Raw genomic sequence first — 17,538 nt, forward strand, 5'->3', positions numbered from 1 at the left:
TTCCCTAATCTGGCAAAGGAAATAGACTTCTGGGAAGTCCAGGAAGCTCAGAGAGTCCCAAAGAAGCTGGACCCAAGTAGGAACACACCAAGGCACATCATAATTACATTACCCAAGATTAAACGCAAGGACCTACATCCAAGATTACTGTATCCAGCAAAGCTATCATTTAGAATGGAAGGGAAGATAAAGTGCTTCTCAGATAAGGTCAAGTTAAAGAAGCTCATCATCACCAAACCCTTATTATATGAAATGTTAAAGGGAGTTACCTAAGAAAAAGAAGATCAAAAATAGGAACAGTAAAAATGACAGCAAACTCACAGTTATTAATGACCACACATAAAACAAAAATGAGAGCAAACTAGGCAAACAACTAGAACATGAGGGTTGTCAATAAGGGAGTGGGAGGGGGAGGGGGGGAAGGTATAGAGAATAAGTAGCATAGATGATAGGTGGAAAATAGACAGGGGGAGGGTAAGAATAGTGTAGGAAATGTAGAAGCCAAAGAACTTATAAGTATGACCCATGGACATGAACTATGGGGGGGGGGGAATGTGGGAGGGAGGGGGGTGGGCAGGATGGAGTGGAGTGGGGGGGAATGGGACAACTGTAATAGCATAATCAATAAATATATTAAAAAAAATCATAAAACAGGATTTAAAAAATTAAAGTTTCGTTTGTGAAGCTATTTTTCTGTTACCAGCACTGATAAGAGAATTAAACATAAAATCATTGTCTCTTTGCACATAAGTCAGGAGAACTTTGGTAGAACTTGACTTTGGAATGGCGTGCACCTATTGCACCACAGTTCACATACAACAGTAGTCGTCAAAGCTGATCTTCACATACCATTCTCTGCCTGCAAATCACTCTCACAAATCACAACAGAAGGAAGCTTGGCAGCCGGAGGTTTGGATCGTGGCTCGACTGTCACGTTTGGCAGTGAGACTCTCCGGGCTCAGTCAGCTGCGAGGTGACATCTACCTGCAGTGTACTTGTAAGAATGAACACAAACTTGTTTGCACAAAATACCAGGCAAGTAATCATTGAAATGTATTGTTATTTGATGTTTTAGTTAAAACTTCTTAACTAATTTTTTAAAAAATTTATACTTGACAGTGCAATAGAATTGAGGCCAATTCAATTCATTAAGAATTTGTATATGAAAGCTAACAATGTACGTAGCAGCTAACTTCATCGAACAGGTCTTGAATATTTACTAAATGCCAGGCTGGGTTGTAAGTGTTGGGAGTATGGAGTGAAAGATTTGAGCCCAGACTTTAGTGTGCACAGCCTGGTTGAAGAGGAGGTACTAAGCCGATTCTTAGGATGAATGCTACAGTTAAAGAATGGAAGTTGAATAGGGTGAGGGTCAGAGAGAGCTTCCCTGAAGAGGAAGACTTGAGTGGAATCTTGAAGGGAAAGGTGAGAGGGGTAAGTTAGTCAGGCAGAGATTTGAGGAAGGGGTTCTCCAGGCAAGGGGGACAGTGGAGAAGAGTGTGATCAGAAACTGGCAGCCACATGGCGTGATTAAAAAGTCTTTTTTTTTTCTGGAGACATAATAAGGCTCCAGATCATGCAAGACCTTATGCTACAATGTTTGGATTTTATTTTCATGTTATTCTTGGGAAACATTTGAAAGATTTTGTGCCAGCAAGTGAGATAATCAAATATGTTGCTTAGAAAAATTTACTAAACCAGTTTTCTCTATTACATATTTCATTCTGGTTCTTACTAGTTACACACCGAATTGACTTCCATATCAGAGGGAACAATTATCTTGTTTAACCTAAGAGTGTCACCACATTGGTGTTAAACACTGTATATTTATGATCTTTGTTGAAAGCTATGAAAATTGTCATGCAGATCTTTACATTTTAGTAGCTGACAGCAGTGAGATGCAAAGATCATCACATCTGACAACCTCATTTTTTAAACCGTTATAGCATGAGGCCAAGGAGGAAAATTTTTCTTTGGGCACTGTCCAATGCCCTAAGCCTTTCAGCACACTTGGCCCAAGGACGTCACAGACATTTGTTCAGTGCACAAGTCTCGCACGGTAATGATCCGTCACCATAAGTATATTGTTCTTGACAGTGAACAGTAAGGAACCACTGGCTGATGTGTTTTACATGGCACATTACCCAATTTCTTTCTGCAGACTGATTTATAGAAGCAAGAATATCTGCTGAACATGCCTTATGGAGACTTCCTGGTGCCTGGCCCCTCACCCCTTTATTCAGACAGAACAGCTGTCTGCACTTACTGCCTATCCTGGCTATAGGCATGTTAGGAGTCCCTTCCTCTGAGCACGAAGGTTCTTCTCACCAGTAGTTTACTCATTTGTGACCTCACTGTTCTCCAGGTTTCTTGCCTCCGTTTCTAGGCTCTTTAGGAGGCCCCCACAGTCTGCTCTTTGTTCCCCTCCAAGCCAAGGGCACATTTCCTCATGTGAGCCAACCTGCCCAAGAAGCTGTGCTCATCCTAGTCCTTGATAGTCCTCAAACCTTTCAGATCTGCCTAAACTCCTGACTCTGACGTCGCTTGGTGCTAATTACTCAACACACAAATTTATAAAAACAGCATAAAAATGTTACCTAATGGCATTTCGAACAAATCCAGTTCTATAACAGAACAAACTAAGAGATACAGTGTAATGAGGAAAAAAAATGCACGTGTCTTGGGGTCAGACAACTTACCGTTTATGAGACTGGATCTGCCAATGTGCTGGTTACTGCACCATCGCAGCCCAAGCAGAGCGGTTTCCATTCGGGGCCCTCCCAGGCTGGTAGACATGCTCAGGTACACAGATGTTAAGGGAAAGTTTTGGGATTCAACTCCAGCTCTGTCTTTCTGCCTGTGCTCCTTTTGCCATCCAACCCTGCCTCTCACCAGTGAATCTTTAGAACAGTGCCTCTCAAATATGAACATTTTGTTAAATGATGCATTACCCCAGTATTATGCTTTGAGGTTTATAAAGTGCTTTCACTTATATCTCATTTGACTTACTGAACAACTCTGTGAGGTAAGTACAACTGTCTCTTTTATAAGAGAGAAAACTGAAGCTCAGTAAGATACAGTGATTTGCACGATATGAAACAACTTGTGACCCAGACAATATTCATAAACTTTTAACAAGTCCTATATGTCTATGTAACCCCAAGAACCCTTTAAGTGGGGTACGCTTGTATGGTTCACCCTGATGAATGTAGGCATCACGTACTGTTTGTTGCAACAGACAAAGACTTGCTAACATCTGTCCCCAGAGTGGACATTTCTTTCAGTCCACTTCTGTGTTTCTTCTGCGTTAGTTTTGGTTTATTCAGACTCTCTGTGTGATGCTTATTTTCCTACCTGATTGCATAGTGTACGTTCCACCTCTGAACATACTGAATTAGAAATCGTGTATCTACCTCACAGGACTGTTTTACATCGGGCGACAAACAAACAAACAAAATCTCCTTTTACATGTGCTTTTTTCCACATCGAAAATATTCTTTGCTCCTGTCGTCATTAGATCTTCAAGCTGATATGTCGACGGTGATAATACATCCATGTAGAATTTTACTTCGTTGTCATATGCTTTTCCTGGTCGGTCCCCCCACCATGGTGAGGGATTTATGCATTTACTACTTGCATCTTCATTTATGGTTTTTTTTTTCCTTTTCAGGTTTTGTGATGAAGGAACCTGTGCAGATAAAGCCAATATTCTGTATGCCTGGGCGAGAAATGCTCCCCCTACCAGACTCCCCGAAGGTAACCCTGAGGCCTCTCGGATAGTCTTACATTAAACTGCTTAATTTCTGATTCCAAAGTATTTTTTACTATATGTCCTTTCCAACAGTTGGTGTCAACAGTCTGTTCTGTAGTTTTACACTAAAAAAGTGCCTGTATCACCTGCTTTGCATCAAAAAGGTTTTGTTTAGGTAGTTATCTTGCTCGGCCTCTCTTTGGTAAGCAATTTGCCCACACAGCAGTTTAGATAGAAAACAACCAAGTTGACTTGGAGCCACCTTTGGCCGAAGGCACATTGGTTCTTGACAGCAGTAGCATTTTATGAGCCAAGAGGGCTAGTAATTAAATAAACTGCTGTCTCAGCAAACAGACTTTTTTAAATAGTCCTGGAACCGGAGTATTTAATGTCATGCCAAACCTCAACGGGCTTTCTGACTTCACCTCTAAAACTGTTCATAGCCTCCAATGTGTGAGTGAATTACTAGACTCTCTGTTGTTGCTTAAATGCTTCTGAACTGTGGGGGGCCCTGCGGGCAGAGCCCCCCCCAGTTGCCACAGATGAGAATAAGTCTACCAAGACATGATCTGCTTGGGGAGGAGAGGTGGCCGATCTCTCAAAGGAGAAGGGCCAGGAACCTGTTCCTCAATGGGCTTTTACTGGGTTTAACTTGCATAAATTTCTTCACCAGTCAATATTTTCTCTGTAGATAATTTTTAGCTTACTAGCCAACTCTATTAATAGTAAGCCTATTAGGAACCCTTCAGAGTCCAAAAATTTATTGGCATACTAGACTTTGTAATCTAGTTGGTAATGGTTTCCTCAATAACATTTTTGTAGACAACCTGTTTTCACATGGAAAGAAAAGTAATTCCTCTGAGATGCTCCTACAAAGTCTATTTCCTCTATTCAATGAGCAAATAAAAATAAATATGAATATATACAAAATGAAATGAGAGAATGGGTTCATGTATGTCTGTTCTATAATCAAGGGGAGAATTTTGTTTTGCTTTATTCTGTTTCTTACAAAATGACTGAACTGTCCTCTTAATATGTAAGTAATTACTCTGGTTCTGAAGTGGGAACTATGTATAGAATTATATCAGAGCTTTGAGAAGGATTGATATTAGAAATATTAGAAATATTGAAATTAGATTATAATGGAAATTTTCAGTAAATTCCTAGTTTACTTTCATTTTCATGTGATATGCAATTTCATTTATCTTTGGATTTCACAGATCAGCAACCTGAGATTAGCTCCATCTGAGATTTCCACTTCTAAAATGTTAATTTATCATCTCTTGTAAATCTAGGTGTTGGATTCAGAGTTGGAGGAGAGACTGGAAGTAAATACTTCGTACTCCAAGTACACTATGGGGATATTAGTGCATTTAGAGGTACGTTTGAAATGTTGGAACTAAGCACAACTGTCAGTACTACCTTGTCTAAAATATGTGTACTAAAATGAGACTTGACTGCACCCTCTGCCCACGAGGATCCACTGCTTTTGTTTCTTTTAATTTGGGACTATGGAGAAATTTATTTTGAGGGCATCTCTCTTATGCACCCTACTGTGCTTTCTCTTATGCTGACCTTAGGATTCTTTGGCTTTCCAATGTATTATCTTATCTACCTGCTTCTGTTGGGGGATTCCTTCCAAGCAGCATTGTCAGAAAGTGTGGGCACTAGTAAATCATTTAACCCTCTAAATAAGCAAGCCCTTGGGAGAGTCGGCAAGTGTTACAATACCAGCGAGGTTCTCAAACACTCGGGCTCCTGTCAGTGCTTTATCTATAATCCACACTTTCCACTTGATGGACTCATCCACTGTCCACTGCACTAATGCTACAACCACCCACCCCTAAGACCCCCACTGCTGAGCACCACAGCAGACACCTATTGCTCACCTGTGATTACTATGCACTTCATTCAAATGCTCCTTTTCTTATTACAGACTCATTAACATGAGGAAGGGCCCTTTCCCAAGGCAACCTGGACCGGTGCCTGCTGTTCCTTCTGCTGTATTTAGTCAAACTCCAATGGCCTTCCAGGCTCACACTCCTATGTTCATGGGAGTTTAAATGTTAAGCAGTCTTCTCCTTGGCATGCCAGCTTTCCTACTGTCTTGCTAACTTACACATATTCCCCCAAATTCTCTCATCTATCATTGTGTCTGTATTAACTAACCTGATACATTTCCCTCTCCAGACATATTAGCTCTGTATCCCACAACTAAGTCCAGAAGTAGGTTTCCATTTCCACCTATGAAATGTCCTCTGGGGCCTTTGGTGAGACGTTCCATGGATTCTCAGCATTTAGGATTGGGACGAGTGTATCTTCCTCTGGAAAAAAAAATGTTGGAAAGAATAGTTTTGTGTAATTGAAAAATTATAATTAGTACTTTAGTCAGATATATTATCAATTAAACAAGCTCCTGTGGACCAGCCCGTGAACCCAACTCCCAAATAAAGGTTGTTTTGATGTTAAAAACATGCTTCAAGTTATATATATAAATAGCTTTTCATTTTTGGAACAAAACCTAATCTTAAGTTGTTAACTGTCTGTAATGCTAAGACAAGGTTTTGTTGAAAACAAAAGAATAATTAATGTTTGTGTTTAAGGAACAAAGACAGAAATTATCTGCTCTAAAGATGTACTCTCTCGGTATCAGTGAAACAGGCAGATTCTAAGACGACTGACTCTCAAAGCTTTGATTATACTGTAATTTTTCTAAAAAGGCAAAGAAGGCCTTCTGCAAGCACCCCACTAAGTAGCTGGTCATTCCCACACACCCCCTCCCCTTTCCACTCTTTACCCCTCTAGAGAACCCCTAGACTTCACTCTTCAACCCAATTGCTCTTGGCTTTGTAGTGTCTCCTAACAGATACTGCAGTGATGCCCTTGGGAAATGGATGGCATATACTAGTTCTTAAAATACATTACTGTAATAATTTCATTTAAGTTAATTTATTACTGATGAGGAATTTGTAATTTGTTTAATCTACAGGTAATTTTAAAAGTTCTGATAGTCAATGCGTAAATATATAGAAAAGATTGATGAGAAAATTTTGTATTAATTTTTAATTTTTCACTTTTTTGAGAATCATTTTTATGAGAGAAGATATAAATGAGAGAGATATGAGGTAGAAAGGTTACCGGTTCTATAATTCATAGAGCTTATTGTTATATAGTGACAATATAAATAAAACAATTTGTTCATATGATTCATTCAGTAGTATTAGATATTATCTTGTGCCTTAAGTTGTATGTGGCTTAGAATAGTAAATAAACACATAGGAAGATTAAAACAATAAGAGATCATTTTACATTTATTAAATTGGGGGTGAGTGGAAATTGAATTATAAAACCCAGGACTGCCAGGGTTGGCCTGAATCCGGTACAGTTTGGGGAGGTTTATAAATTAGTGCACTGTTTGGAATGCAACTTTATTATATACATTCTATACAGAACATTAAAATCTTGCTCTGTGCTTTTATCCTAAAAAAGGAGATTTTTTTTATTTTTTAAAAACAATTGACCAACTGGCAGTTATTTAGGTACCACTGACTATTAATATGAAAAACCAGAAGTTAACAAATATCCCTTAATAGGGGACTATTAAATAAATGTCATAACAACAAAAATAGCTAACATACAATTTTATATAGACTACCTAAAACTGCATGTATGCTTGTATGTATGTTCCAAGGACTATAAGGAACAAGGAAAGGTCGGAAACAGTCAGTGAGCAGGAAAGACAGCGTTGTGTGGACCGATTCCCTTTAGAACGTAAAGCATTGCGTGTGGAAATCCCACAAGCGGAAGCACCAAGGCAAGTCTCTCAGTACCTGCCGTCGGTGTGCTGCCTTCCCACTCAGTCTCCTGGCAAAGAAGAGCCCATGCAGGTGCCTACGTGCCTGGTTTGCGTTCCTGTAAGGGGTGACTTGTACTTTACAACGTTTCTGTACTGTGATTGTACACGTATCTCCAGATAACGCCTACCAGTGAAAAACAAGGTCATCGTATCTTCTGATGATCGAAAATACACTATGTAAGTTATAGACGTAGTAAAAATATCCACCCGTGTATGGTCGTATTAGTTTCAGTGAAGATTTGCACTTAATATTGTTAAAACTGTTGACGATACCTTAAGCACATACATTGTAAATCAGAAGCAGACTAGGACTACCGCACTCTTCCGAAAAGTGGGAAAATCTTAGGCGTAAGGGTCTGAGCATCTTTCCACCCAGGGAAAGTTTTAGAGAGGTGAGGTGCCTGGGACTTTTCTTTAATGAGTCACCAGCAGTGAAGATAAAATATCTTCTAAAGTTTGTTGGAATGTGATAAAGTGTCAGAGAGAATATTAGCTAAAGCCAACTGGGTGTGCTTGGATTATGATCTCTATTAGTAGGAAAAAATTGCCTGTGAGTTCTGTGGAATAACATGCAGTATTTGTTTTCTTTGGTTTTTGTTTCTTTTGGAGATTCCACAGAATGTGAAGCAGTGAAAACATCATATATAAACAGCCAACTTTATTAAATTCCACGTCCGTCATGGTGTCACACCTGCGCCGAGTGTGCTGATCTTCCTGCCTGCGGGCGTTTAGTGTATCCCAGCTGGAGACAAGAACAGAACAGGGCATTTCTAGGCAATAATAGAAATGTGTTCCAGATACGGAGCCTGTGGAAAGGTGGAGTGGACAGGTGTGCCTGGGAGGAGCTGGGGGCGGGGGACATAGTCTGTGAATGGTTTTTTAGAAGATGGAACCAGAGCAAGCATTTGAGTGGTGATTAGAAGCCCCCATGTAGACAGAGGGAAGGGGAAGACACAATCCAGAAAAAGGTAAAACCCCGTACATAGACACAGGAGAATGAAAAGCACCATGTCCACAAGGAACTCGTGGTATTTGGCATTACTGGAGTGTGAGATGCAAAGGGAGAAGTGGCAGGAATTGAGAAGAGAGGTGAAAGGCTAGGACCAGACCATGAAGATTCTTCTTAGGACTTTATTCTGAAGGCATTCAGAGTACTTATTAGCCAAGCAATAACCTGATCAGATCTTCCCATCAGTCCGAGGCTTGAGGACGTGGAAATGCTACTCCTAGCTTTGTGAAGAGAGGACTGGGGCTCTAGGAGGCCACGGTGAACCTGGGTTGGGGCTCTGGAAGGCCAGCATGAGTTAGAGTTATTTTTTTAAATGGTGGCTTTCTATAAATTAGTATCCTTTGTAAAACAGAATGCCATCTAATTAGAAATGAAAGTCCCGAAGAGGCAATAGCGGAGTGCAGGGGTTGGGTGACCAAACTGTGGGAGCAGATGGCCTGGCAGTGGAACTTGCTGGTTTGTTACCCTCACCAAGTTCCTAATGCCCCTGCCCACTTCATCTATGAAGTGGGATCATAATGGTTCACATAAACGTATCTGGTAAGTGCTCAATAAATGCAAACTGGTATCACTATAGTCCCCGTAAAAGGCTTCCAGGAGACATCAATTCCCCTAAATGCAACTATGACAACTAAGTGCATAGTTGCCCACAACATGGAGAACATATTGGTTCTTTTCAATGGTGTTTTATTTCTTGTTATGTTTAGACACAGAACTGTGTTCACATCTCTCACATTGTCAATAGAAGTTTCCTAGTTGTAGTCTGTGTCCTGTTCTCCCCAGGAGTTTTTGTTATTTGTGGTTCAGTTATTCGAAGAAACCACAAGATCAAATCCCTGCACTTAAGGAGATTAGAATAGTGGGAACTAGAGATTCCTCCTGGTCTTTTTTTTCTTCCTGTGCTTTTTCAACAAAGTCTTGTTCCAAAGAAAAAATTCTCCTGAGATTGCTGCAAAAATTTGCCACATTTCTTAGGTATGACTGACCCAGGGGACTCTTAGGAAAACTGGCCTGTCCTTTCCAGAGTTCCTGGCATTAGCTTACTAGTCTCCAACAGTAACTGATTTCTCAAACTGGAAAACCCACGCATCCACCAACTGCAGCTGGAACTAACATTCTTAAAATGGAGGTAAGGATCTCTTCCCAAGTGCGTAAGCTCTGACCCGCTTTGGGTTGGCAAAATTTCCAAGTTGCGTAGTATCCTTAAGCTCTTGGTTGCATATAGGAAACCTAGCAGCTATTCGTCATGAAGGATACAGACCATACACACACACACACACACACACACCCATTCTAGCATGTTCTTAGGAGTCTATAGCTACAAGATTTGTTTTCCTTAGATTGGGTGTTTAATACTTATATTCTAAATGAGGTCAGTGATACCTGGGATTGTTTTCAACTCTCCTGTATATGAGCTGTAGGAAGTTTTATCTCCAAATTCCTGGTCTTATATTAGTAAAATCATATCATGAAATTCTAGTTAGAACCCTTAGAGAATGAATTATTTTCAATAGCCAAGTTTTTAAGGTTTTTAACTCTTTAAGTACTACAACTTTAAAGCATATTTCCCAAATATAACATGTGCTTTATGAAATTAGAATAGTGGTGTATGTTAAATGCCAGCAGCTGTGCCCAACACAGAACAGACTGGCAATAAGTGTTAGCTGCCTTTCTTACCCCCAACCCTTTTCTGCCTAATGATGTCTCCCAACATTTTAGGAGTAGAGTTTTTCCATGTTACTGGGCTTGCTGCCCTTTTCTATCTGCTTTTCTATATTTTCTATAGCTTCCTCTGTTGTCAAGCTACCACTTCAACTCATTTTAATTCAGACAGAGTGCTGCATGGGGGAGGCAAAGATGAATAAGAGCAGACTCCGCCTTCTGTCGCTCACCCAATAGAAGCAAGTAAAACAATCACTGTAATCAGGAGCCAGCACACACTCCATGCAGTGAGAGACGGGGTTGAAAATCAGGCAAGACCACCCCGAATTTAGAAAGAGATTTCATGTTGCCAGATTGATTTCCTATAAGCATCCTTCTCCCTTGTTCAACATTGATGGTTTAGATGTGGAATCTATGTAGCTAAGTTTCTTTATCATTGTTTGTAAATTTAAAATAAGCAGAGTCTGAACTGAATCCCTTCAAGGGAATTTTTGAATAAAATGTTGGGAACATCAGTGCCAGGACTCCGTGACTTTCAGATTGGAATTATCCTTACCCTCTTTGTACTGTTCCATCCTGGCTACGTTCTGTTTAGGGGTGGCTTCTCCATAGCTCAGTTCTGGACAGATGAGTATTACTACTAGACATAGAGATTGCTTTCATACATGCACGCCCCCTACTCACACACAAATCAACAGCCAGAGTTCCCGCCGCACCACAACTGAGGGAGTGGTAGAGGGAGCCGGAGGGCCTGGAAACAATGGCAGGCAGGACGGAAAACAGAAGACTCCAGGGGAATTCTAATTCCTCTGCATCTCTGCCTTACAAGAGTAATGCCAGGAAGCTATTGGAAAAGGCTTCGAAATTGTGAGCCCAGGAAAAATCCCTTGCTAATGCATTTTTGAACAAGGTGAGCGTAGATCAGTGGCAGGGCAGCCACACTTAAAGTTATTCATTCCAAGATAAAGCAGGCTACTGTGACTTCAGTGTAAGCATCAGAGTGCTCTTGACCCCTCGCTCCCTGATTGTTGAGAGAGCTGGAAACTGGGTGGAAGATTGCTCCCCATTGCTTCTGCTGTTGTCTTCCTTAAATCTGTCCTAGATGCTTCCCCTTGCACATTTTCCAGCGAGATACACAAGCCTGCTTTTACTCACTCCTCTGCAAAGTGAGGGATACTCTGATCAGGGTATTTGAACCCATGATTTTCAAGCGCTCTGGCGTACTTTTCATATGAAGAATCTCCTTTGAAATTGCAGGTATGGAGGGTGTGGTTAACGCCTCCTCACTTCCAAGAAGATGCCTGAAAGCCACTGAGTCTCCACACTGACAGGGAGACAAGGTGGCACCCTCCCAACACTCAGCCTGGCCCTCCCTGAACAGGACCCTGACATGCACACGGTCCAGCAAGCCTCAGCTCCTTCTACTCCTTCCAGAATATGACAGTTAGTTCTCACCATGAGCTTTCATTTTAGGATGCACGTAGTGCATCCAGGTGTTCAACACCAGGGACAGCCACCTGCCTAAACAAGACTCAGCCTCAGTAAATACAGAAATGTGGTTCCAGGAAAGGTGCACTTCACCCGTTTCCCTTGTCTCTCCCCAGGCCATTCATATGATACCCATGCAATCAGCCAGTCTCCTTTCTTCCCTCCCCAACTTCCACTTCCTGTTTCTCTAATAGTCCTTAATATAGCGGTACAAACCTTTATTTAAATACTTTGGGCCAGATATGGTTTAGTATTAAGAGCTTAGAATCTTTTTGAGAAGTACTCAAGGGCGTAATTTACGTATTACGTGTTAGCACCTTCGGCAGTCTGAGGTGCATGTGTAATCAAATACACTAATATTCCTATAGAACACGTTCAAATAGTCATACTGTATTGGATAAAGTAAGGCCATGAATAGCTTCACATTCACTCAGATCAGATTTTGCTGTCAAACACTATGAAAAGTCTTTAGGCGTTTTAGATTTCAGAACTGCAGAAAGTCCCAGTGTTGGAACAATGAAACCTATTCCTTAACAGTTACAATACCGACCTGACTGGAGGACTCTGGATAAATATGAATACTTTCCTACTAAAATAATCTCTCTCAAACTTTATTTTTCCCATTTTGGAAAATACAGAAAAATATTTTTTAAAAAGTTAAAAAATTATGATACCTTACTTTTAATAAAAACATATGTCTGTAATATGAGGTGATGGGTGCACATGTCTGCGAATATACTAAAACCATTGAATTGTAAACTTTAAAGAGGTGAGTTGTGTGGTATGTGAATTATATCTCAATAAAGGTATTATAGAAAAGGTATATGATTAAAAAGAATAAAATTAGCCCTGGCTGGTGTGGCTCGGTAGATTGAGTGCTAGCCTGCGAACCAAAAGGTCATCAGTTGATTCCCAGTCAGGGCACTTGCCTGGGTTGCAGGCCAGGTTCCCAGCTGGGGGTGTGTGCGAGGCAAGCAATCAATGTATCTCTCACACATCAATGTTTCTCTCCCTCTCTTTCTCTCTTCCTTACCCTCTCTCTAAAATTAAATAAATAAAATCTTTTTTAAAAAAGAAAAAATTATGCTACCCTCTTCAATCCCACCTCCCTTTCCTACCCTACCTCCCTTTCCAGGTAACTACCATTTATGTCTGCCAACCTTTCATATGCTTATTCCTACATTTCTCTACACACGCCCACAGAAACCACAGATATGGAGACAGACACTTCTTTCTTGGGGGACAAAGATCAGATCACACTCTCACAGATCTGCGTCTGCTGCTGTGTTTAACTGAGCAGTGTACCCTGGGCACAGTTCTAAGGCAGCACAGGTAAAGCTCTGCATTACTTATGGTGGCTGCCTAGAATGCTGTTGTGCTGATGTGCTGTAATTTATATATCCTGTCCCCTATTAAAGCCACTTAACTTCTGGGTTTTTGCTATTACAAGCAGTGCTGTGGTGAATGTCAATGTTAGGAATGTTTGAGGTGACCATGAATTGACACTGCAGGGTAGATTTCTGGAAATGGGAGTTTTGGGTCAATGAGTGTTTAAACCTTAAACAATTCCACCAAACTTGACAAAACAATTCTTCCAATTTACAATCCACTGTGCAGGAGAGAGCCCCATGTTCTTACCTGCACTAGATCTCACACAAAATTTTTGCCCACTTAAACACAGGAACTCCTCTACTTGCTTCATTTGAATTAGCTGGAAGGTGTGAGTAGAGTTACCTCTAAAGTACATAATCTAGGTCAGGATATCTCAAAATCAGATCTGAGGACTACCTGCACCAGAATCTCCTTGGGGTACTTATTAAAATGAAAATTGCTGGTTCCAGCCAGACCTGCTGAATTAGATGCACAGAAAGCAGAGTCCCAGCAGTTGTGTGCTGGGGGCTCATACTGACTCACAAGAGCCAATAATTAATTTTCAGATCTTTAATGAGCTGACTGTTCTTTATAGCCATCATTAAAAATAAAGGCAATGAATACTCAAAAATCATCATCTAATTATTTTACTACATTTTACTATTATCTGTGCTCTAGAGGGCATTTATATCGATTGTACCAGAATGGTGGAAATACTGCAAAATGGTGTTGACTGCTCATCTCTTCCCAACCCAGTGTTCAGCGATGTCACATTGGTAGCTTGAAATCCACCATGGTGGGAAAATTGACACCATGGAAAGTGACAAATGCTGCAAATCAGTGCTTGATAAATTACTTCGTTGGTCATTTGGATTTAAGGAAATTATGGAAGAGATATTAATATTGCAGATTATTGAGAGTGGCCAAAAAATTGAGGGAGTATTCTTGCAGTATTTAAAAACCGTTATCCAGTACAGCAAAGATTCTGCTCACGTCATTGATGAGCAGCTGCAGTTCCAACATACGTCTTTGTTGTTTCAATAAACAACGGAGAATATCAGCAAATGTTCTTGTCTTAACCACTCACTCATCGGTTCCGACCACAGCAAAAATAAAAAAAAAGATTCTGCGATATTCAATTGGTTATATGTAATTTATAATAAACAGTATTATATATTGTGTTATTGGTAAATTGTGTGCTACACATTTTTATATTAACAAAATATAATGAAATTTATACACACACACACAAAGAGGCATATTTTTTCAGAGAGCCAGTACACTCTACTGAGCCCAGGATCTAAAATGTTAACAAGCTGCCCAGTCGATTTTTATGCAAATCAAAGTTTCACCGCCAAGGCTCAGATTGCCCTACTAAGGACTGAAGTTACTTCTGTATCTTCCCCCTGTTGTACAGGTATATCAAGGCAATCTCCTGGGGCTTCAGACGTGACCAGAAGAGTTTGCGTTTACCCAAATAAGTATAATTAAGTCTCAATTCTCTTAAGACAAGGGGAGCTTTGAAAGAAGAAAATGTCTGGTTATTCCAGCACTTTATTTATTTTACTTAGAAATTTAAAGGAAGCTTTATTTTTATTCTTAACTTTTTCACAAAATTTACTCTTTGTATTTTAAAACGCTATAATGGCAGAAGCCACTTACAATGCATGTATGACTTTCTTGGACACCCCTTCCCTATACGTAGGCGTGCAAATGTTCCTCCTTTACACTTAAGCTAAATAAACCTTTTGGAAGAATTAGAGGAACTAGTTCACTTATACCCCTTCATTTTTTAAATGTAATCTTTATTGTATTTTCAAATTACCATTTAGTCCCCTTATGCTCCCCTCCCCCCAGCAATCACCACACTACTGCCCATGTCCATGAGTCATTTTTCCTGTTTGCTCAGTCCCTCCACTCCCTGACCTCCCCGCCACCATTGTCTGTCATCTGCTCTCCATCTATGAGTCTGCCTCTGTTTTGCATGTTAGTTCAGTTTGTTCATTAAATTCCACATATGAGTGAAATCATATGGCATTTGTCTTTCTCTGACTGGCTCATTTCACTTAGCGTAATGCTCTCCAGGTCTTCTTAAGTGGAATGTATGGGATGACAGGGACTAGACCATTAAAGGCAGAAACCATGAGAGCAACCTGAAATGAAATGATTGGCAAGAAGGTAACATTCAACTTGCATGAAATTCCGTAGCCATAGCCTCCTAGGCCTTTCCAGATAGAGGGAAGAGATGCAAACATGGCTGAGAAGGCATGGTCGAAAGGAAACAATGACGTTTATTTTACTTTCTCCTGGGGAAATAAAAGGAGTAAAAACCATAGATCTGAGGTGTGGTAAACTCACTTGGTTTTAAAGCACTTCTTTTGACAGCAGAGATTGAGTCTCCAGGGTGATTGCAGGAGGACAGTGCGGCGGGAAGGTATTTTCGAGCCCAGCCCCTCTATTTTACAGAACAGAAATCGATGTTTAGAAAGGTTAAGTGACTTGCCTAAGGTGGTATAGCTACTAGACCAGTGCTATTAAAAACTAAAAGAATTTAATTTGTGTTGGATTTCTAGTTTGTATAGGTGCCAAAGTTCATGTCCTAACGATATAAAACAAGTATAGAGTCTGTGTTTCTCAAAGTCCTCTGAACCTCTGGGAATGGAGAGGAATGAATTTATTCATGCAGGGCAGAATAAATATGAATGAAGATGGAATCGTTTACCTCATCTCATTTATGCCTTTTCATTCTGATGTATTAAGCAATCCACTTCCCTTATCTGGTAGGGATATTTCTAAATCAGGTTGCTTGATAACCCCACTGATTTCAGAAGAATGGTAGTCAGATGTTCTCGTTCTTTTCTAACCTTCATTATGCACAAGCAGCTTGACGTGAGTCATGGGAATGATTGTAGGACTATTCAGTCTTCTCAAATGATCCAAAAGGAGGCTGTTATCTTGAAGGATTCCTTTGCTCTTGCCAGTCTCTTCATATAAATAGGAGCACCCTGACTCTCCAGCTTCTGCATTTCCACTTTGCTAATCACGTTCGGTGTGGAAAACTAACGATCCCTATTCTCATTCATTCTGTGGGCACCTGTTTATTTTAATACCTAAATATAGTCATTATGTATCAAGAATTACATTTTTGTTCATTTGGTTATGAGAAGATATGTAAAGTACTACCGTATTCTTTTTTAAAGAATGTTAAGAGTGTTTTTATCCTTTAAAATGTGTTTTTAAAGCAGGTTAACATTGAACAATATATTTAGCTTAAGTGAGAGTTTTCCAGGAAAAAAATAATTATTCCCTAATTCCATTTAGTTTGTCTCATTTTATGTTTTTTTGAGAAAACCTTATACTTTACCTTTATCCCTTTGCAACTCATGCTTTTGTTATCATTCATATTTAACTTCTCTTTTGTTTACCCTCACCAAAGAACATGCTTAATTTTTTTTTTTTAGAGAGAGTGGAAGGGAGGGAGGGATAGAGAAACAGAAAGAGAGAGAGAAAGATTAATGTGAGAGAGAAACATCCATCGGTTGGCTCTCGTACACCCCCTGACTGGGACCGAACCTGCAACCCAGGCATGTGCCCTCACTGGGTATTGAACACTCGACCTTTCAGTTTACAGGATGATGCTCCAACCAACTGAGCCACAACGGCCAGGGTAACTCCGTTTTTGGAGCTGGTCAGGGCTGTACAGTCATCAACTAATTAATGCCACTTAAATGAATAACAGATAGCATTTCATTTTTAACCAAAAGAAATTAAGAAATGAAGAGCAGTTATTTTCCCATTGTCTCGCATAAAAATTCGGAGGGACAGTTAAATTTCAGTGTAATGTGAACTTCAGGGCACTAGCAACACTGTCTGTAGCAGGTGTTTCTCACGTACTCCACACCGACTGTCTGGTTCCCTACCCCTCGCCCTGTCCCTCTGCTCCCGTCATTGCCTTAGTGTGTGTACATATGTGTGCCAGGAACTCCAGTGAGAGGTAGAAGTCACTAGAGAGAAATGCTAGGATTTCACATTCCATTTCCCATTTACTATTAATTCCTTTTTATTCCAACTATTAAGATAGTTGACTGCCTTATTTATAAAATGGAAAAGATACCCTAAATAAATACATGACCAAAAAAGTGTTAGGTGAGACCTTTGAAATATAATATTTAATGAAACTTACAAAATCATATGTTAGAAAAACAAAATTCAACCCTTCCTAGGCCCAGAAGAGACTGTTCTGCTCTCCCTATTCCCATTCCTCTTTTCTTTATCCAGTTGGAAGCTCTTCATCCTGCTCTCCATTTCTTTTCAATATATTTTAATTCTCCTTTTATCCATCTTTGAAAACTTGTAAGAGTTCTTCTTGTAGGGATATTTCGTCTCCCCTACACTTTCCTA

At 40.1% G+C, this 17,538-nt stretch overlaps 1 protein-coding gene across 19 annotated transcripts in view; it reads left to right on the forward strand.

Annotated features, from left to right (window-relative positions):
• PAM (peptidylglycine alpha-amidating monooxygenase) overlaps positions 1-17,538 on the forward strand; it is a 283,208-nt gene that overhangs the window by 183,647 nt on the left and 82,023 nt on the right. For all 19 annotated transcript variants that reach the window (XM_053911135.2, XM_053911114.2, XM_053911113.2 and 16 more), the window contains 2 exons: positions 3,671-3,756; positions 5,047-5,130. In XM_053911135.2, the coding sequence (XP_053767110.1) occupies positions 3,671-3,756; positions 5,047-5,130 (170 nt within the window). The remainder of the gene's footprint in view (positions 1-3,670; positions 3,757-5,046; positions 5,131-17,538) is intronic.

The sequence above is a fragment of the Desmodus rotundus genome, chromosome 1 (genome assembly GCF_022682495.2).
Source record: "Desmodus rotundus isolate HL8 chromosome 1, HLdesRot8A.1, whole genome shotgun sequence".
Lineage (NCBI taxonomy): Eukaryota > Metazoa > Chordata > Mammalia > Chiroptera > Phyllostomidae > Desmodus > Desmodus rotundus.